General features: G+C 40.0%; 1 protein-coding gene across 3 annotated transcripts; it reads left to right on the top strand.

The window, feature by feature from the left end:
- Positions 1 to 1,860: 1,860 nt before the first annotated feature.
- cyyr1 (cysteine/tyrosine-rich 1) lies at positions 1,861 to 17,797 on the top strand. 3 transcript variants are annotated; one of them, XM_080422225.1, is made up of 4 exons: positions 1,861 to 2,163; positions 8,647 to 8,743; positions 10,784 to 10,944; positions 16,507 to 17,797. In XM_080422225.1, the coding sequence occupies exons 1-4, from the start codon at positions 2,055 to 2,057 to the stop codon at positions 16,641 to 16,643; spliced, it is 504 nt and encodes a 167-aa protein (XP_080278351.1). In that variant the 5' UTR covers positions 1,861 to 2,054; the 3' UTR covers positions 16,644 to 17,797. The 3 variants fall into 3 exon arrangements, with proteins under 3 accessions (XP_080278351.1, XP_080278350.1, XP_080278352.1); XM_080422224.1 differs by having other exon boundaries at positions 8,644 to 8,743; XM_080422226.1 differs by lacking the exon at positions 16,507 to 17,797 and adding an exon at positions 12,086 to 12,224 and having other exon boundaries at positions 8,644 to 8,743.
- Positions 17,798 to 18,533: the final 736 nt, after the last annotated feature.

Genomic DNA, 18,533 nt, shown 5'->3' with positions numbered 1-18,533 from the left:
GTGTGTGTGTGTGTGTGTGCGTGTGTGTGTGCGTGTGTGTTCACATTGCAGATAATGCAGGAAACACTGAAAAAAGGAACATTTACTCAACAGATGAAAATGGTTCCGTGACCCAAACATGGGTCCTGACACATTGTTTGGAAAACACTACTCTAGAGCAGGGGTCTTCAACGTTGTTTCAGGCCAAGGAAGGACCCCTAAGCCAGTGGTTCTCAACTTGTGGGTTGATTTTTTTGGGGGCCCCAGATGACAGTGAAGTGATAATTTATCATAATACCAAAAAATATATATGTATATATGATAAATACATCAAAAGTAATCAACAAACTATACTATAAAAACGGGTCAAACATTGGCCGAATTGTCAAATAATATAAGGATATAAGATCTGCAAGCTCAAGTGTTGAGCTTGTAGATCTGCTATTTTCCACAATATTTATCTGTTGAACCGAGTCAAACTAAATGTAATGCCTCAACTCTTACATTCCAAGTGCTTATCAGGGTGGGGGGTCCCCAGTTCAAATATGATTATTTTGGGGGGTCGCAGCTTGTAAAGGTTCAGAACCACTGACCTAAGCGGAAGGTGAGACGGAACATGGACCCCCCTACTTCATATATTGTATAAAATTGTGTTGCATGGGCCTACAGTAAAGTGTAGGGAAGCCTATTGTGCCATGTTATCGTTCATATACTAATAGTTTACTCACAACAATGTCCATACACTTTATAATGATAATACTGTGGATTATACCAACAACTAAGTGACTTGACTTGTTTTTCTTTGCTCTTCCTCATGGACCTACTTGCGGATTATACCAGTGTCAGTCTACTTTATGTGGATTATGCAGTCGACACGCACTGACATTTTTGCACCTTAATCCCATGTACAATGCACTGACTTGTCTTTTAGTGCTTTTTTCTAGCACCTTAACTAACGTTCATAATATCATGCACAGTGTACATCTGCTGCTATGCTCACACACCTTTATATCTTATCTCAGGTACTATTATAATGTGTAAATATGTAATGATTTGTTATTTGTTTTTAGTTTCTTCTTGTTTGATCTCCCCCCTCTTCTTCTTCCCTTTCTTTCTTCTATGGAAATAACGATACGATGGGAACTATGCACGAAAACGAATTTCACCCACTTCTTTACTCTGTAAACCTGTGATGTGACAATGATGATTCTGATACAGTTAAAACTGGCCATTGTGTTTCAGTAGTTAAAGTAGTTTGCTATTGTTGTGGGCAGGTGTTGCACTGTGTTTTAGCACAGGTTCACTTGCTCACATACTGTATATTGCACTAGGATTCATGGTTAGGCCTACATTAAATGTCTTTATTTTAATTTGAATATGTTGGATTCATGTCAGTGTGTATTTTCAGACATATTAAATAAATGAATGAGTGAGTGAGTGAGTGAGTGAGTGAATACATACATAAATAAATACATACATACATAAATAAATAAATAAATAAATAAATGGTCTAGTATCAAACAATAATCTCAATAATCTCACTGAATAAATAGCCTATGTAAACAGAGATGTTAACATTTAATGTATAAAGTAGGCTATACATAAAGTATAATAATGGGTACCAAACGTAAAATAAACAAAACTAAAATACACATGTTCGTTCTCTCTCTCTCTCTCTCTCTCTCTCTCTCTCTCTCTCTCTCTCTCTCTCTCTCTCTCCCTCTCTCTCTCTCTCGTGGTGTAATGTGATGGGAAGGAGGAGGGCGGGAGAGAGGAGGAGGGAAGGAGAGAAGAGGAGGAGGAGGGAGGGGACTGAGGAGAGCAAACGGCAGGGACTTAAAAAGCTCAGAGACACTCCGAGACCGAGTGGAGAAACGAGGAGGGACTGAAGTTGAACAGAAGAAGGCTAGTTCCTCTCTCAACGACCTAGAGAGTGACAAACTCCATAATAGTCCACAATGCTGGGGGTGGTGAAGGCACATGGGCGCCCCACGACGTTACAAAGCGCTAGTTAGTTGTTACTGATGCATGTAACGGATCATCTGAACAGATAGAGGGTACCGGTATATATATATATGTATATTAGGGGTGAAGGATCCAGTTTCACCATGGAAGGAGAGACTCCTGCCAGAAGAACCGCAGAAGAATTCCTCCGGACTTCACTGCTCTTCTGTTTGTTCAGCGGTGAGTTGGCTTGCAGTGGTGTTAAGTAACTAAGTACATTTACTCAAGTACTGTACTTCATAAGTACCTGCTATTTTCAAAAGATTTTTATACAATTGAAAACTTGTGAAATGGGACATTTCTGCATAATGAGTACTTTCTACTTTTACTTAAGTACATTTTTAATTCCGAACTTTTACTTGTAATAGTGTTTTTACATTGCAGTATTGATAGGCCACTTTTATTTAAAGGACAACTTCACCCATTTTCAACCTATCTACTCACTAATGCTCATTATAATAAAGTACAATTTTTGTCTACCTCGTATTTGTCTCAGAGGAGGGCTGTGGACAGAAACTCACCTACCAGTGACATCATCGATTGGGACTCCCAGTAGCCCTAGAATGTCTGTGATCTTACATACATTTCATGTATTCCAAATACACAGTCATAGATCACCCTCGCCGACGCGCTGTGTAGTGACCATCTGCGCTGCCGTAAAAGTGCTCTAAACTCCGTCTGTACTCACCCAATAATTAATTCCTAAGACTTGGAGTCATAAATTGTCCTCTAGTTTCATATCCATTTGAAAGTTCTGCCAGAAAACGTGTGTTTAGTCAAATATCTCCACTTTACCACGAGCTGCACACGGACGACTTTCTGTACGGGCCGAGGGGCCTGGAATGATTGCAGGACTGAATATATGTAAACTTCCTTTAGGACGCACAAATGTTTGGGACACACAATTGGCAGGTGATGTGATTCATTACCCCGCACCAATCATAAGCACCTGTTAATTGTGTTCCCCATTCGTTTGTGCTTCCCTGTGTCAATTTGTTATGACGTTTGTGATCACAAGAGGATGTTTGGGTAAATTCGGTCCTGCAATCATTCCAGGCCCCTCGCCCCGTACAGAAAGTCGTCCGTGTGCAGCTCGTGGAAAAGTGGAGATATTTGACTAAACACACGTTTTCTGGCAGAACTTTCAAATGGATATGAAACTAGAGGACAATTTATGACTCCAAGTCTTGGGAATTAATTATTGGGTGAGTACAGACGGAGTTTAGAGCACTTTTACGGCCTCGCAGATGGTCACTACACAGCGCGTCGGCGAGGGTGATCTATGACTGTGTATTTGGAATACATGAAATGTATGTAAGATCACAGACATTCTAGGGCTAGGACTCCCAGCTAATAGAAACTGCAGGATTTCTATTCCTGGAAAGTTAGCATGCTATAATAGAAGCCAGTGTTCTCACGTTAATAAAAAAGATAAAAAAACCTGCCTAATGCTGATGTCACTGGTAGGCGGGTTTCAGAAGTGTCCACAGCCCTCCTATGAGACACAGACCAAGTGGACATGAGCATTTAGTGAGGACCAATTATATAAAGATAGGTTGAGAATTTGTCGTCCTTTAAGTAACAAATGTGAGTACTTTTTCCACCACTGGTTGGCTTGTTGTTGTTGTTTCCCTCTCCATAATAAGTTTTCACCAGGACCATTACTTATTTAACACTTCATCCACGGTGAACCAGCTTGTTCATAGTTCATTATTCATGACGTGAACTCGTCATCGAGAGGTTAAACAAGCTGGGAGACGAAAAACGCTGTGGCACACTGTATATACCAGTCGTTCCCAAACGTTTTAGCTCGAGACCCAAAGGAGAAATTTCTCCCCAGGACCCAAACTAAAATAGCGGATCTACAAGCTCACAGCGTGTCGCTTAAACATTTGTTTTTTTCTATTTTTTTTTTATTTAAGAAATTATTAATATTTTGTTTTTAATTCATGAAAATACTTGAAAATATTTTGAAATAACTAAAAACAAAATGTAGTTATCTAAAACTAAAGGGATATCTACTTGTGAACCATAAAAATGTGTCCGCGACCCACAAATGTGTCTCGACCCACAAATGTGTCTCGACCCAGTGTTTGGGAAACAGTGGTTTATACTGTTTATAAAAAACCTTAAAGGGATACTTCACTTTCACATAAAATAAACATTTAAAAAATATATTAAAAATAAATGAAAAAAGTAATGGAAAATTCATGGCCCCCTCACGCATTAGAGTGTCCTACTAATGTGTGAGGGGGCCTTTATTTTGCCATAACTACTTTCATTTTTTTTAAATATATTTTTTTAATGTTTATTTTATGTGAAAGTGAAGTATCCCTTTAAGCTACTTCGTCATATAGCTATGACAAATAAAGACAATAGCCGAAATGCTTAATAGGCCTACTTATAGCTTGTAGGAGCTTGTAGATCTGCTCGATTCTTTCCTAAATTTCGCCGGGGTTAATGTGGATAGGCTATTCATGATAAGTTGCTTGTTATTGTCATGGAAGGATTTGCATGCTGAGTTGGTAATGATAATATTTCTCTACGTAGGCTATAGACTAATTGACTAGGGTCCATGATACGGATCTAGCATTGTAAGTTACTCTGAAACTGAATAAGAGCATCCGCTGAATCTTGAAATCCAAATTGTAGCCAATCAACGCCCTTTTCATTGAGCTGGAGTTCATTTAAAAAGTTCCTCAAAGTAGGCCCGAGCTAAAACACATGGTGGCCGGGGGTAAACTTTGAAAGCAGTGGGTTGTAGCTACAGCTGAGTGGGGGGCAGGGGGAGAGGTATAGGGGGAACATGGTGCCATTGTCTCCCAGGGTGTCGAGAGACAGGAGCCAGGAGAGAGAGGAAAAAAAAGGGGGGGCAAGAGTCAGAGGACCACCCAGAAAGAGAGGGCCTACTACGGCAAAAGTCTGTCTGGGAGTGGGGAGCTCTGAGGCATTCACCTGGAAGTGAAACACTTTTATGGAAAAGTGCAACAGCTCTTCTCTGTGAAAGTCTTTAGCTGGTCTTCAACAGGGGGTCTAACCCTATTCTGGGGGGAACATTAGCCGCAAATAGCCGATCCACAAGCTGGTGCTTGTAGATCGGCTATTTTCGGCGGAGAGGTTTGGTGTACAGGGGAAAAGAGCAGACCAAGTAGAGAGCCAAAGGTCAATTTAGCAAAGTATTGAGGGTTTTAAGTGGTTAAATGTCTGAAAACACACATTTAACATGAATCCAATTTGTAGTGGGGGGTCCCTGCTTCATCCCCCTCTCAGCTAAGGGGGTCCTTGGCCTGAAGAACGTTGAAGACCCTGCTTTAGCAGTATATACTCTGCAGAGGGGTCAAAATGCAAGGCCGCTGCTCTGCTTTCTATGCCCATTTACCCCTAAATTCTTGCACGGTGACTGTACACAGTACACACACACACACACACACACACACACACACACATGTACAGAGCATTCAGGTTCTGGGAAATTGTTGATTGGAAACAGATGTTTTCTTAGCTAACGGAAACACACACACATACTTATTACGTGTATCTGAATACACGTGCAAATTAATAATAACCCTGATTGTATTGCTTTTATGCATCTGACCTTTTCAAAGGCCCTCTCACGCTGTTCTCCCACCATGCTTTGCAATTAAAACAAAACAAATCGTGACAGCAGAAAGACAAATATCACTCCCAGCTCACAAAAGAGAGAAAAACCTTCAATCATAAAAGGTGTTGCTTGTGTCATCACCAGTGCTGCATGTCTGGGCGAGTACTCTGAGACACACACAGCTGTGTGCACAATGCTGTTTGAATTAATAGGCTTTAACTGTGTGTGTGTGTGTGTGTGTGTGTGTGTGTGTGTGTGTGTGTGTGTGTGTGTGTGTGTGTGTGTGTGTGTGTGTGTGTGTGTGTGTGTGTGTGTGTGTGTGTGTGTGTGTGTGTGTGTGTGTGTGTGTGTGTGTGTGTGTGTGTGTGTGTGTGTGTGTGTGTGTGTGTGTGTGTGTTCTCAAATCTTTGCTTCTGGGGGGTCCCTGGAACAACATATTTTGAGATGGGGGTCCGTGGCCAAATGCATAAAATGTTGGGGGTCCTTGACATGAAAAAAGTTTGAGAACCACTGATATTATAGCATAGCATCATAAGTCAAAGAACTTTTAGGATTTAGAAGACATTTGTAGAATCCCCAGAAGCAAAGATTTGAGTTAAAAATGTTTAAAAAAATAAGTATAATTTTCCACGCTTTAAAAAGATCTACAAGATCTACAAGCTCATAGCACGGCACCTGATGCCGTGCTATGAGCTTGTATATTTGCTATTTTTGAATAGCCAAAGAAATCTTAAAATGACACCGATGCGTTCCCTTCCCGGTCTTAATGAGTTAACGACACTGCATTCAGCTACAAGCAGACACACTCAAACATACACACACATGACGCATGTCTGCCAGACTAGACTGGATCTGTAAGCACGCCATCAATCATGTACCTCGGATGGCCAAATGCATCTCTCGTGATCCCGACTGATTTGGCAGGCTTTGTGTTTCGAAGAAGGCACAAAGATTTAAACTTAAAGACAGGGCAGCAGAGCAGATAATTGAAAAGTTGGAAAAACGGCACTAAGTAAATGTTATAATCTCATCTCATTAACACTAAATATGTTATATACATTTTAGGAAATGTGTTTGAATGGCTGAATCCCCCAACATTCAGAAGTGATGGAAGAAGATCAAACTCACCCAAGCTCCATATGAATTATGAGCAAATACAAGGCATCGTCAATATGTATTTTGTGTCTATCTGTTAACAGTAGAAAGGGATCCAGAGCATTGCAAAAAAAGGTGGTTTTGAATGTTACAGATTCCATTATAGACCAATACACCTAGCAACCATGACACTGAAAGTGTGTCATGGTTCTTACGAGGACAGCTGCTTTATCTGCAGTTATGGAGAACTTTCTCATTTTAAGTAATTTCCATAAGCCTAATCATATAGCCGCTATAAGGTTAATAATTAAAGGGCAACTGTTGTCTAGATATGGATTTGTATATAAATATCTGAAGTTGTCCCTTAATCTGTTGGCCTACCTTGATTCCTAACTCGTATAAATGTATGAGCACATTTTTTTATTTGATATATGATAAATCAGTTTTGATGTTATTTAGTCTTTAGTCGTGTTGCTGAAACACACAGGCAAGTAAGGGTGGCTGTGTTTTTAAAGGTGTGACTTGTGTCCAGGAAACACTTAGGTCTACACATGTTTAAGTTAACCAATTCAATCTGGGAAAGCATTTGTCATTTTAGATTTGAGCCATATTTCATACTTTTGGCTATTCAAAAATAGCAGATATACAAGCTCATAGCGGATCACTTCGTGCCTGCGCTATGAGCTTGTAGATCTGTTATTTCTTTGAAAAATCGTGAAGATTTGTGCAAACGATTAAAAAAAAATAGCAGATATACAAGCTCATAGCACATCACTTCGTGCCTGCGCTATGAGCTTGTAGTTTTTGGAAAAATCGTGAATATTTTTTCAAATCTTTGAATATATATCTTTTTAAAGAACATTTTTAAATAAAATCTTTGCTCCTGGGGGTCCAGAAAATATTTTGAGATGGGGTGGGGGGGGTGGTCCACGGCCAAATACTTATAATTTTGGGGGTCCTTGACATGAAAAAGTTTGAGCACCACTGATATAGCAACATACGTTTTTCCGGAAACTGTTAGGATTTAGAAGACATTTTGTCGAATCGGCCTCAGGTCTTAAGGGTTAAAAGTAGCGGATCTAACCACACTGTGCTCTTTTAAGTGTCCGCACTCCCAAAGTGCTCTGTGCTTCTATAATGAGTCAACTGTGTCCTTAATTCTGCAAGACTGCTTTGAGGGTATAATTAGAAGCTGCTGGGATGTGGTTGTTTGCTCCTAACGCTTTGAGGTTAGTCCATGAAAGGTTCCATTAAAGCGCATTAAATGATTTTATTCATCTGGGTAAAAGGTTAAAAGGAAAGTGTGAAGTCTTTCCCCATAGTAGAGAAAAGACTATTTTGGCCATTTCGGAAAATGTCAAAACAAATTCAGAATTAAAAAAAAGGAGAGAGAGAGAGAGAAAAAATATGTATGTACAAGCTCACAGTGCCTCGGGATGTAATGCTTTGTGAGCTTGTAGATCAGCTATTTTCACTAATTGGGCTTTTAGATTATGAACAAAGGACACCCCTCCCCTACTCTGTACCCTCTCCACTATGTCAGTGTTTTGAAAACCTCTCGATTGAATTGGAGCATGTTTGAAGACATTTTGACACTCGCCGAGTGTAATCAGCCACTTAATCTTTCTGCATATGCCATTTAACTACTTCTCTGCTCATATAAATTGAGCTTACAGGAGAAACATTTAACATCGTATCTTATTAATGAAATAAATTGTAATATTGAGGTGACTGTTTTCTAAATTACCTCTTAAAAGCACAGCATTCTGGGACTGTTCAAAAGGCCTGACTTGCATACAAACCACAAGTCGTAATATTCAAAAGGAGAAGTTATTTCCCTTAATAAATAATACAAATATCTATATCGGGTTTTTTTTATGCTTTCAAAGAAAGTTGTGTGCAAGGAAAAACAAACATGATTCATGTAAGGTTATATAAACGTGTGCATGTGTGTGTGCATCTAGCAGGCAGTGATGCACAATGTAATGGCTGTTTGGAGTACTGCTGTGATGGCTCGCCACCTTTCTGCTGTTCCTACTACGCCTACGTCGGAGACGTGCTTTCGTAAGACACACACACACACACACACACACACACACACACACACACACACACACACACACACACACACACACACCATAGACTGTGAAAATGGAATGGACACAGGGAACGCAATGCACCCATTTGTTTCTACAGACCCTCTTTGAAGCTTTTCGGCTAATTCAAATCCACCATCTTGGAAACTAATGCTATTGGCCGAAAGGCCAGGTCTTCACTCAGTAGAAGCCCTAGACGCATAACCCTACTTTATCATCAATTAAAAAAATGATGGGACCATAATTTACAAAAACACATATCATGATAATTGAAAGAAGACTTTAAACTAACAATTAGTTTGTGTTTCTGGCAGTAAGGAGCTTTCTGACAGAAAGACGCTTTCTCTCACACGCACGCACACACGCAAGCTCAGCGTTCATCTTAACGCTGACAAACAAACACCAGCTGTTTGGTCACTTGGGTGTCTTGTCACCTTTGACCTGTGCATGTCAGATGTCACCCTTTCAGAAGGCTGTTCTTATCACTTTCTTACTCCATACAGCTGTGTGGTTCTCCTTTTCATGTCAAGGAGCCCCAAATTGATACATTTTAGGCTGTGGACCCCCATTCGATAAGATTTATTTTATAATAAAAACAAAAGAAGGCTTATAAATCCCTTCTCACTTCTCAACCTTTTCTCGATCAGGGCCCGCTTGAAAATCTTGAAAATGGTTTCTTCCCCACACACATTTGTGTGTTGTCACTGCTGTTGTATCCTACTGACTCACCTGCCAGTGAGGAGCCCCCACCGGGAGGACCTAGTCGTAGAGCCTTCGTCCTACTCCTCCCGCCCAACACTCCTCGCTGACAGGTGCCGCCCCCGGCCCGTAGGAATCACCTGCAGTGACTAATATCAGCCTCCCCGTCCGGCTTCCCTCCCCCCGAGCCGATCATTCTTACACATTCTCTCATTGGTTTAACGTCTAATAGTCGAATTAAACTGTTCTTCATTTTGGTGGAGGCCCCCTGGAGACCCCCTCTCTCAAGGAGCCCTGGGGGTCCCTGGACACCACTTTTGAGAATTGATGCTCTATACAGATGCCCCCCCAACACACACACACACACACATACACACACACACACAGGTCAAACATTATTAGCACAGGTGTCGGTCGATCAATTGATTGTTTGTTCAAAGGAGACACAATGCCAGATCATTGACGTGTACAGGAAACAAACACGTTTACAGGAAATTGGTATGAGACAAGACAAAATCAATCCAGCTTTTAACATGGGTGCTTATGGACAGACAGACAGACTGGCAGAGCATTATTGATTCCTGTGGGGGGAAGTGGCAGCACTGGAGAGAATAAAGGGAAGTCTGCACACTGCTTCTCAGCTCACAGTAGAAAAACGTGATTACGTTTCAACCAAGACCTGATGAAGACCCATTTGGGTTGAAATGTTGTCGTTATAAGGTTTTTATTTTCTTCTTCCTATTGGGAGCTGAGAACAGTGTGCTGACTTCCATTTCTTCCCCCCCCCCAGTGTACATATTGTTGTCCAGCACCTGTATCATTTTATTTTGGGATGTGCGTGCTTCGCTTTGGACTCTATTTACAAATAGCAGCACCACATAAACGCAGGATCCAGGCAATACTACAAGTATGTAAAATGTAAAAAAAATGATTAGATATGATCAAGATAAGCACACTCACTCACTCACTCACTCCCACACATGTACATTCTTATTAGTGTCATAGTGTGTGACATTCACATTAGACTATTGGTAATGATCTATGTGCATTGTTTCTTTATGTAGCTGACTTAAAAACCTGGAAAGCATCTGTGTCATTTTTGCGTTGGCTATTCAAAAAAAGCAGATCTACAAGCTCACTGTGCGTCACTTCGTGCGGTACTGCGAGTGTTTGTGTTTGAAAAATATAATACTAATAATAATACTTTTTTTTTTTTTTTAACACAAAGTAAAAAAAGACAGAGTTAAGGAATTCAAGTGTGTGTGTGTGTGTGTGTGTGTGTGTGTGTGTGTGTCTGTCTGTGTTGCAGTGGGACTGCGATCTCGGGCATCGTCTTCGGTGTGGTGTTCCTCATGGGGGCGGTAGCGGCCTTGTTCCTGTGTGTGTGCATGTGCATGAAGAACGGACGCGGCGCTCGCGTGGGCGTCTTCAACAGCTCCTACATCAACACTGTGACCCAAGGCTACCCAGGTAGTAACACACACACACACACACACACACACGTTTGTATTTCTATAATTGTGAGGACCTCAACATTGTAGTTAAGCGATTTTATGAGTGATATTTTTTAGACAGGATGTTTTTGGGCTACCAAAACAAACGGTGAAAACGCCAAAATACAGTGAGAGGGCAGTGTGTTTCTGCAGGTAAACACCACTGCACCACTCCAGTGGCTAATGACCTGTGGCATAGAGGGAAATGATATATAAAACGTATATACATAAATATATATTTACTGTGTTGTATGTAAACACAGGGCAAAGTTACTAAGACTGTACATCTAAATAAGGCGTGGGCAGCCTTTTCTTAGCCATTTTCCCAAGGCTGCCAGAAGATGGAAACCACCATTGCTTTGATATCTTATTGTAGGCTAATTAGTATAATTCAAGCTATTAACCCATTAAGACCGGGAACGCATCTGTGTAATTTTATATTTCTTTGGCTATTAAAAAATAGCAGATCTACAAGCTCATAGTGCGGCACTGAGTGTCGCGCTATGAACTTACGTAGATCTTCTATTTTTTTGAAAAATCGTGAAAATGTGTGCACATCTTTGAATATATATATATTTTTAAAGCAAACATTTGTAACTAAAATTGTTGCTTCTGGGGATTCTACAAATGTCTTCTAAATCCTAACTTAAGGACCCCCAAATCCTAACTCAAGGACCCCCAAAATGATATGTATTTGGTAGTGGACCCCCATCTCAAAATATTTTGTTCCAGGGACCCCCCCAGAAGCAAAGATTTTAGTTAAAAATGTTGGCTTAAAAATATATATATTCAAAGATTTGCACACATTTTCACGATAAAAAATATAAATAATAACAGATGTACAAGCTATGGGTTAATAAGTCAATAATTTAATAATGAAACAAAGAATGAGTCAATAAATGAACATGAATAATACAATAAATTATATTCTGACTATCTGGGATAAATCAAACAATAATGGTTGTTTTTGATCAACTCAATTGATCACCTCAATAACCCAATCTGATCAAACTGGTAGCTCAAAAAGTGGTGTTTTCCCATCCCCTGGGAAACCACCTATCTGAATACTTTCTAAATAACATAGATGGGTCATAAGAGCCCTACCTCCGTGTTCACAGCCATCTACTTTGCTGGGGGACCCGATGGCGTTTATCGTTGTGGATACAGCGATCTGCATGCCACGCAGAACGCTCCTGCATCGTACAAATGCGCCACGGAGGCCCCTGTGCATCTCTTCCGTGTTTGAGATGACAGCACATCGTCGCTACGAATGGAAATGCCCCCTCCCTTCCACACTTTGTTGTCTCTGTTAACCCAATCAAAACTGGGAAAGCATCTTTGTCATTTTCGTTTTAGCTATATATATCGTCTCTGTCGGGTGGAAACCACATATGCCCAAAATTGTTACTTTTCATGAAAAAACTAATAAAAAAAAAGTAGCTGATCTACAAGCTCAAAACGCGTCGCTTCACGCCGCGTTTTGATGCTTCTGTGTGACGCTGTAGTACAGGGGTACTCGACAGGGACAACTCTCTGCGGACCCTGGGCAAATTACAGTAAAAAAAAAAAGAAAAAGAGAGGGTTCTGTTACCCCCCTCCTGATATATATTTTGGGGATTCTTGGAGGGGGTGTTCTCATGTTTGTTTTCATGTATGCTTTCATACTCTGCGGACCTTTGCCTTATTCAAAAGATGATTTGTGGACCTTTGTAGTTGAGTATCCCTGCTGTAGTATGATCAAGTAGGGCGTTAATTTACGGAAAAACTAATAGTTAAATATGAAATAATATTGGTTTCTGCCCGACAGCAACGATATATAGCAACATATTTTATGAAAACTGATTTAGAAGACCTTTTTAGAATCGGCCTCAGGTCTTAATGGGTTAAAACTAGGGGTGTGCCGATATATCGTCCCGCGATATATCGCGATACGTTTTCGTGACTATGTATCGTTTTGGGGGGAAAAAATATCGTTTTTATTTTTTTTTATTCTTTTTTTTTAATCAGGCATGCAAACAGCGCTGAGGTGAAAAGGGTGACAACATGGGGTTTTTTTCGGGTCAGGTGTCACACTATTGCCCTATTTGGATTCAAAACGGCTATTGTAGCTGAAAAGCTACAAGTTTGCGTCTGAATAATGCAAAAATAGAATTATTTGTTTGCATTTGCTTTTTTTTTTTTTCATATATTTTCATAATAAAAAAGTGCGTATCGTATCGAAGTTGTGAGCCAAATATTGTATCGTATCGTTTGGTGAAATTAGTGTATCGGCACACCCCTAGTTAAAACCAACTGATGGTTGAAATCACATTTGATTTGATAGAGCTCCCATACACGTGCATTGTCTTATACAGAGACATACCTCACACGTGTATCTTTAACACACACACACACACACACACACACACACTGGTCCAGACTCTTTGAAACTTTAGTCGTAGTCCTCAGGCGATCCTGTAGCAGACATCTTTTGAGTACATTGACAGGTGTAACACAGTAACAGTACCTCCTTAGCCTCCAGCGTCAACCACTGTTCTGTTCTTCCCTGGCTGGGATATCAGCTCTAAACATATGATTCTGAAAGACCTTGTGAAAAGAGAAAAACAAAACGGCCTTGTGAACGTAAACTCTGATAGAAAGGGTGTGAACATTAAGAAAGTGGTGGGAAATATTTTTCAAAAGCAACCTCAAAAACCTCCTACAAACCCATTAACTCTTTGACTGCGGACGACGCGATAACGCGTCAAGTGCTACTTTGTCCAGTTGGCCGTCGACGCGCTCGACGCGCTGGACGCGCGTTCATTGTTTAATCTCTGATTGCGCTATGCTGCTTAATCAATGTTATTCTCGAGTTCCACTTACTTCACGGACATCTGCATCCGGTTTCATGACCTGGATTCCGTTTCCGGTTTTTGATTCTTTTCCCCAGTCATTTTCGTCCAAAATAGGTAAATAAACGGTCTTTCACACGGTATGACGGACAAACGGACAGTTTCTCTTCTATAATCTATGGTCTGGGTGACGATCAGTCATCGCCGTCGTATATCACAACGTAATTTTCGGCGATCAAAACAATGGGGGGGACGTCACATCCGTTTTCATGTTTTTCCTTGTCTAATCTATGAAGAAGGGTGAGAGAGACCCAACGACATGATCAAAGCTGTCATGTGCTGCGCTCTAGTGGCGGATTTGTGCTGGGTCTTTACATTATGTGTCCTTAAATTATTTTCATGAGAAAAATTCAAAATATAAAAATAAAAAAACACGAAAATTGCTGGCACTGGGGGAGTACTTTATGAAAATACTCTGGCAGTCAAAGAGTTAAGACCTGAGGCTGATTCCACGAATGCCTTCTAACCCAGAAATTCCCACACTTTAAAGATTCTTCAAAAGATCTTCAAGGTATATTGATATAAATGTGACTATTAGATTTTACAATTACACAATTACAATTTGTCACAAAATGTCATTTAGTAGACACTCTGAGCTTATAAGTGCGAAATCAGAGTGCCCTAGTCGACCACCAGGTAAATGGTCACACAAATGGAGTGAAAATAAATCAATTTAGTGCTACAAATTCTCTAGGATGCCAGGTAATCATCAAACCTATCAAGCTCAAAAGACATAGCAATTTGACGTGTTGTGGTCTTGTAGATCTGCTATTTTTGGTGAATAGATTTGGTGTAGAGGCGGGAAACGGTGGTTATGTCGGTTTTAAGTGATTAACCTCTCTTAAAATTAAAGCTCTTTGCCAGTTTGAGTTGCTGGATTTGGGGTCTATTTTCCCAAAGGAAAATGTCTTCAAACCCTTGTTTCCGTATGTTGGACATGATGTAAGAATTCACATCTTAAATCCCACATATTACCTCCTCACCTCAAATTTGACCTCTTGTTTTATGTCATTTGGTGTTCGTATATATATTTGTGTTATTATATGTATTATTTCCCCAGTGTTTTGTACATTGTCACAGTACTTGCAATGTTTGTCCATCTATAAGTGTGTTTCAGAGGTTTAAATTTCAATGCAAATACCACATACAGTACATAATTAATATAACTTTCATATGCTGCCCTTATGCTGCACTTTCTTTCAGTTGAACACTTGAAGCCATGCTGAACGACTAGAATAGAGCAAATGGTGTTTCCTTATGCGTCACGTCTCCATTTCAAATGACTGTGCCGGGGACCCTCATGTGAAATGTTGACAATGCTTATGAGCTTGCTAAATTTTGGTTTAAATGAAGTGTATTTTTGTATGAGTAATAGATATAGATACTATATAGATGGTATAGATAAAATAGGAGTGACTTATTTGTGTTGTAGTAATTGCAATGAACTGAATTATTTATATTGTAATAATTGTAATGAATTATTATATAATTATAGTTTAATTAAACGACTCATTTGGCTGAGGGCCCCCCGGAATCCCCTCACGGACCCCTTGGGGTTCACAGACCCCACTTTGAAAACCAATGCATTAAGACTACATGTCTGATTTAGTTTGCACTTGAATATGTCATTGTTGTGGTCAGCTGTAGACTTTTTCCAATAACGGTGAAATGCTTAAGTGTTGTTTGTCTTTGATCTTACGGGTTGGTGCAATACATGTTTCTGATTGTAGACTAGTTTTCTGCAACGCTGTCAATAAAACTCCATTGCCCACATCTTCATTGTGCTCATCACTGTGTAGTTCACCAATTCAACCACTAGAGGACGCAGCTCTCCTATCAAAGTCGTAGCGTTGTGCTCCTCTCTCTCAATTCAATTTCATTTTAATTCAAATGAGCTTTATTATTTATTGGCATGAGAAATACCTTTTACATTGCCAAAGAAACTCAAATTGTCAAATGTATTTAACCATTTAAATTCCAGCATCCGTATTGTGGGGAAGGCTTTCACAGAAAATGGCAAGAAAAAAACGACAAGCTCACAACTTTGTGATTGGCTATTTTCTGTGAAAGCTTTCCCCACAATAACAGAAAACATAAAATACACTAGACTAGAGCCCTGAGGGACAAACAATACAATGTATGTACAATTAAATGGTCAGGTCATTCGGTGTAAACGGTGCAGGGAATGGGATACACACAATGATTAGTAGTCCTTAAGGTGGTTGAATTCCATTAGATATCCTTCTCCTGTCACAACGGCTCACAAATCTTGCTTTTGTGTTTGCACATTGTTGTACTTCAGGTAACCGGAACGCTCACCCCCAAAACCCACTTGCTCACATTTTTTTGGCGGACCGCTCGCCCCCAGCGGTTCTTGTATTAGTTTTACTGAGGTTAAGTTTAGGAATAAGGTTAGGTTTAGGCATAGTTTTACTGAGGTTAAGTTTAGGAATAAGGTTAGGTTTAGGCATAGTTTTACTGAGGTTAAGTTTAAGGTTAGGTTTAGGCAAAGTTTCGAGGTTCCAAGGTTGCCGGATTTGACCCGGGGCAATGGTGTTTCAGGACGACCGTTCTTGTATTCGTATTTCACAAAAGAAAAAAATCGTCATGAGTCATGTTTTCAAACTCGCTCTCTCTCTCTCTCGCAGGTCCACCACCTCCCTACACCTACAACTATGAGATGTTCCCCTCCCCCCTGCACCCCCCACCCTACACCCCCACGCAGCCCAGGACAGACAGCTACTCCCCTCCGCCGCCTTACCCTGGAGGCTGCGCTTCCAAGTGACCGCCCCACAGGGGGCGCTGAAACCACGAACAATTTTAACGGGCCAAACGAAACACAACCGTTAACCTGTCTTGTACTTCTTCTGATGTCAATTAAACTGTGAGGATTTGAAAATGAACCCACAAGGGTCCATTTTCAAACCCTCACAGTTACAGCAAAACAACTAAACTGTGAATGGCGTTTTTCTCCCCAGTGTGGGCTGTTTCACTCTCGAATTACAATGCTGTGCACATCAAAGGAAGCAACGTGCTTTGATCAAGGTGAAGATGTAATTTGACTCAACACGTGGAAGTTTTTTTTTCCCCATTTAATTTAAGGCAAAAGACTTTTGAGGACACAGAACATGGTCTCCATGTCCCATGAGACACAGCAGAATGGATTTCTTTTTTGTCCTACTTTTTTTACTCTTTTTTTTTTGACGTTTGGTTTTAAACGTGATTCGGGTCATTGATATCGCTTGAAAGAGAACAAACCTGTTTAAACTTGAGTATTATACTTGCTAAACGGAGGACTTAATGATGTGGTGTGTTCATTATTTTAACGGAGTCTACACAGTCAAATTCTCAGTGTGAATTTAACTTCCGAGAGTGTAAAAATGAAGAAGAATATGTTTACACTTTTGCAGTTTTTTTTAAATCTTTTTAACCGTTTTCCTTTTTTTTCATTTTACACCGAGTTAAGTGAACACTGAAGGTTTTACTGGCCGTACGATGGTGGATTGGCCTTTTTCTGACTTAACTTGAAACCAAGGATTATACTATTTATAAGGATGGATGGTTGCAGTCGACTACATTATTCCAAGAAGTGTTTTTTTTTCTTTTTCCCCATCAATAAAACGTAACAGCCCGGAAGTCATCCTAGTTTTATGGAAAAAGTAATGAGATTACATTTACAGTATGAAGAGACGTTTGATATATGTAAAAAGTTAACTGCACTTCTTTCACTGACATGATGGAATTGAGCTGACATGATGATGATGGGATAACATTGCATCTGGATTAGACGAGTCAAAAATGCGGTTCTGGCGTTGCTTCTGTAAGAGCGATGTTTTTGTATTGTTTTATAAAATGAAATTGTGATTAAAGTGAGTTTTTTTTAATCATTTGAATGAGTGAATGAATCTGTCGATTGATTGAATTGACATTGGAAATATGTGTTATTATGGGTACGTACATCCTGGGTTGAGGTTGTATTGTGTTGTACTTGCATTTCTTTTGCCAAAATAAAATACAATAAAACAATCATTGATTTTTATTTGATAAAAGACAACACAATATAACTTAAACCTAGGCTATAGGCCTACACTTTAAACCCAGGATATAGGCCTACACATTAAACCCAGGATATAGTAGGCCTACACAATTAAACCCATTATATAGGCCTACACATTAAACCCAGGCTATAGGCCTACTCATTAAACCCAGTATATAGGCCTACACATTAAACCCAGGCTAGGCCTACACATTAAACCCAGGCTAGGCCTACACATTAAACCCAGGCTAGGCCTACACATTAAACCCAGGCTAGGCCTTCACATTAAACGCAGGCTATAGGCTTACACATTAAATCCAGGCTAGGCCTACACATTAAACCCAGGCTAGGCCTACACATTAAACCCAGGCTAGGCCTACACATTAAACCCAGGCTAGGCCTACACATTAAACCCAGGCTATAGGCCTACACATTAAACCCAGGCTAGGCCTTCACATTAAACCCAGGATATAGGCCTTCACATTAAACACTAAAACCCCAGCAATATTGCTACAAAACCTGTACATTCAGTCATTTGGGGGCATAAACAAGAAGTTGAAGGATACATTTAGGTCTGATAATGATGTACAGTACAGTACCATACATGTTCAAATCATGTATACTTTACATTAAGTTCAA

The sequence above is a fragment of the Gymnoscopelus braueri genome (genome assembly GCF_963280865.1).
Source record: "Gymnoscopelus braueri genome assembly, chromosome: 24".
In the NCBI taxonomy this organism is placed as follows: domain Eukaryota; kingdom Metazoa; phylum Chordata; class Actinopteri; order Myctophiformes; family Myctophidae; genus Gymnoscopelus; species Gymnoscopelus braueri.
The sequence above is the reverse complement of the archived record's forward strand: the minus strand, read 5'-3'. Positions and strand labels throughout refer to the sequence as shown.

Coding starts and splice junctions, on each gene's coding strand:
- cyyr1 (XM_080422224.1), top strand. CDS start 2,055: ATGTATATTAGGGGTGAAGGATCCAGTTTCACCATGGAAGGAGAGACT. Junction 8,744..10,783: donor TACGTCGGAGACGTGCTTTC/GTAAGACACACA, acceptor TCTGTGTTGCAG/TGGGACTGCGATCTCGGGCA. Junction 10,945..16,506: donor TGTGACCCAAGGCTACCCAG/GTAGTAACACAC, acceptor TCTCTCTCGCAG/GTCCACCACCTCCCTACACC.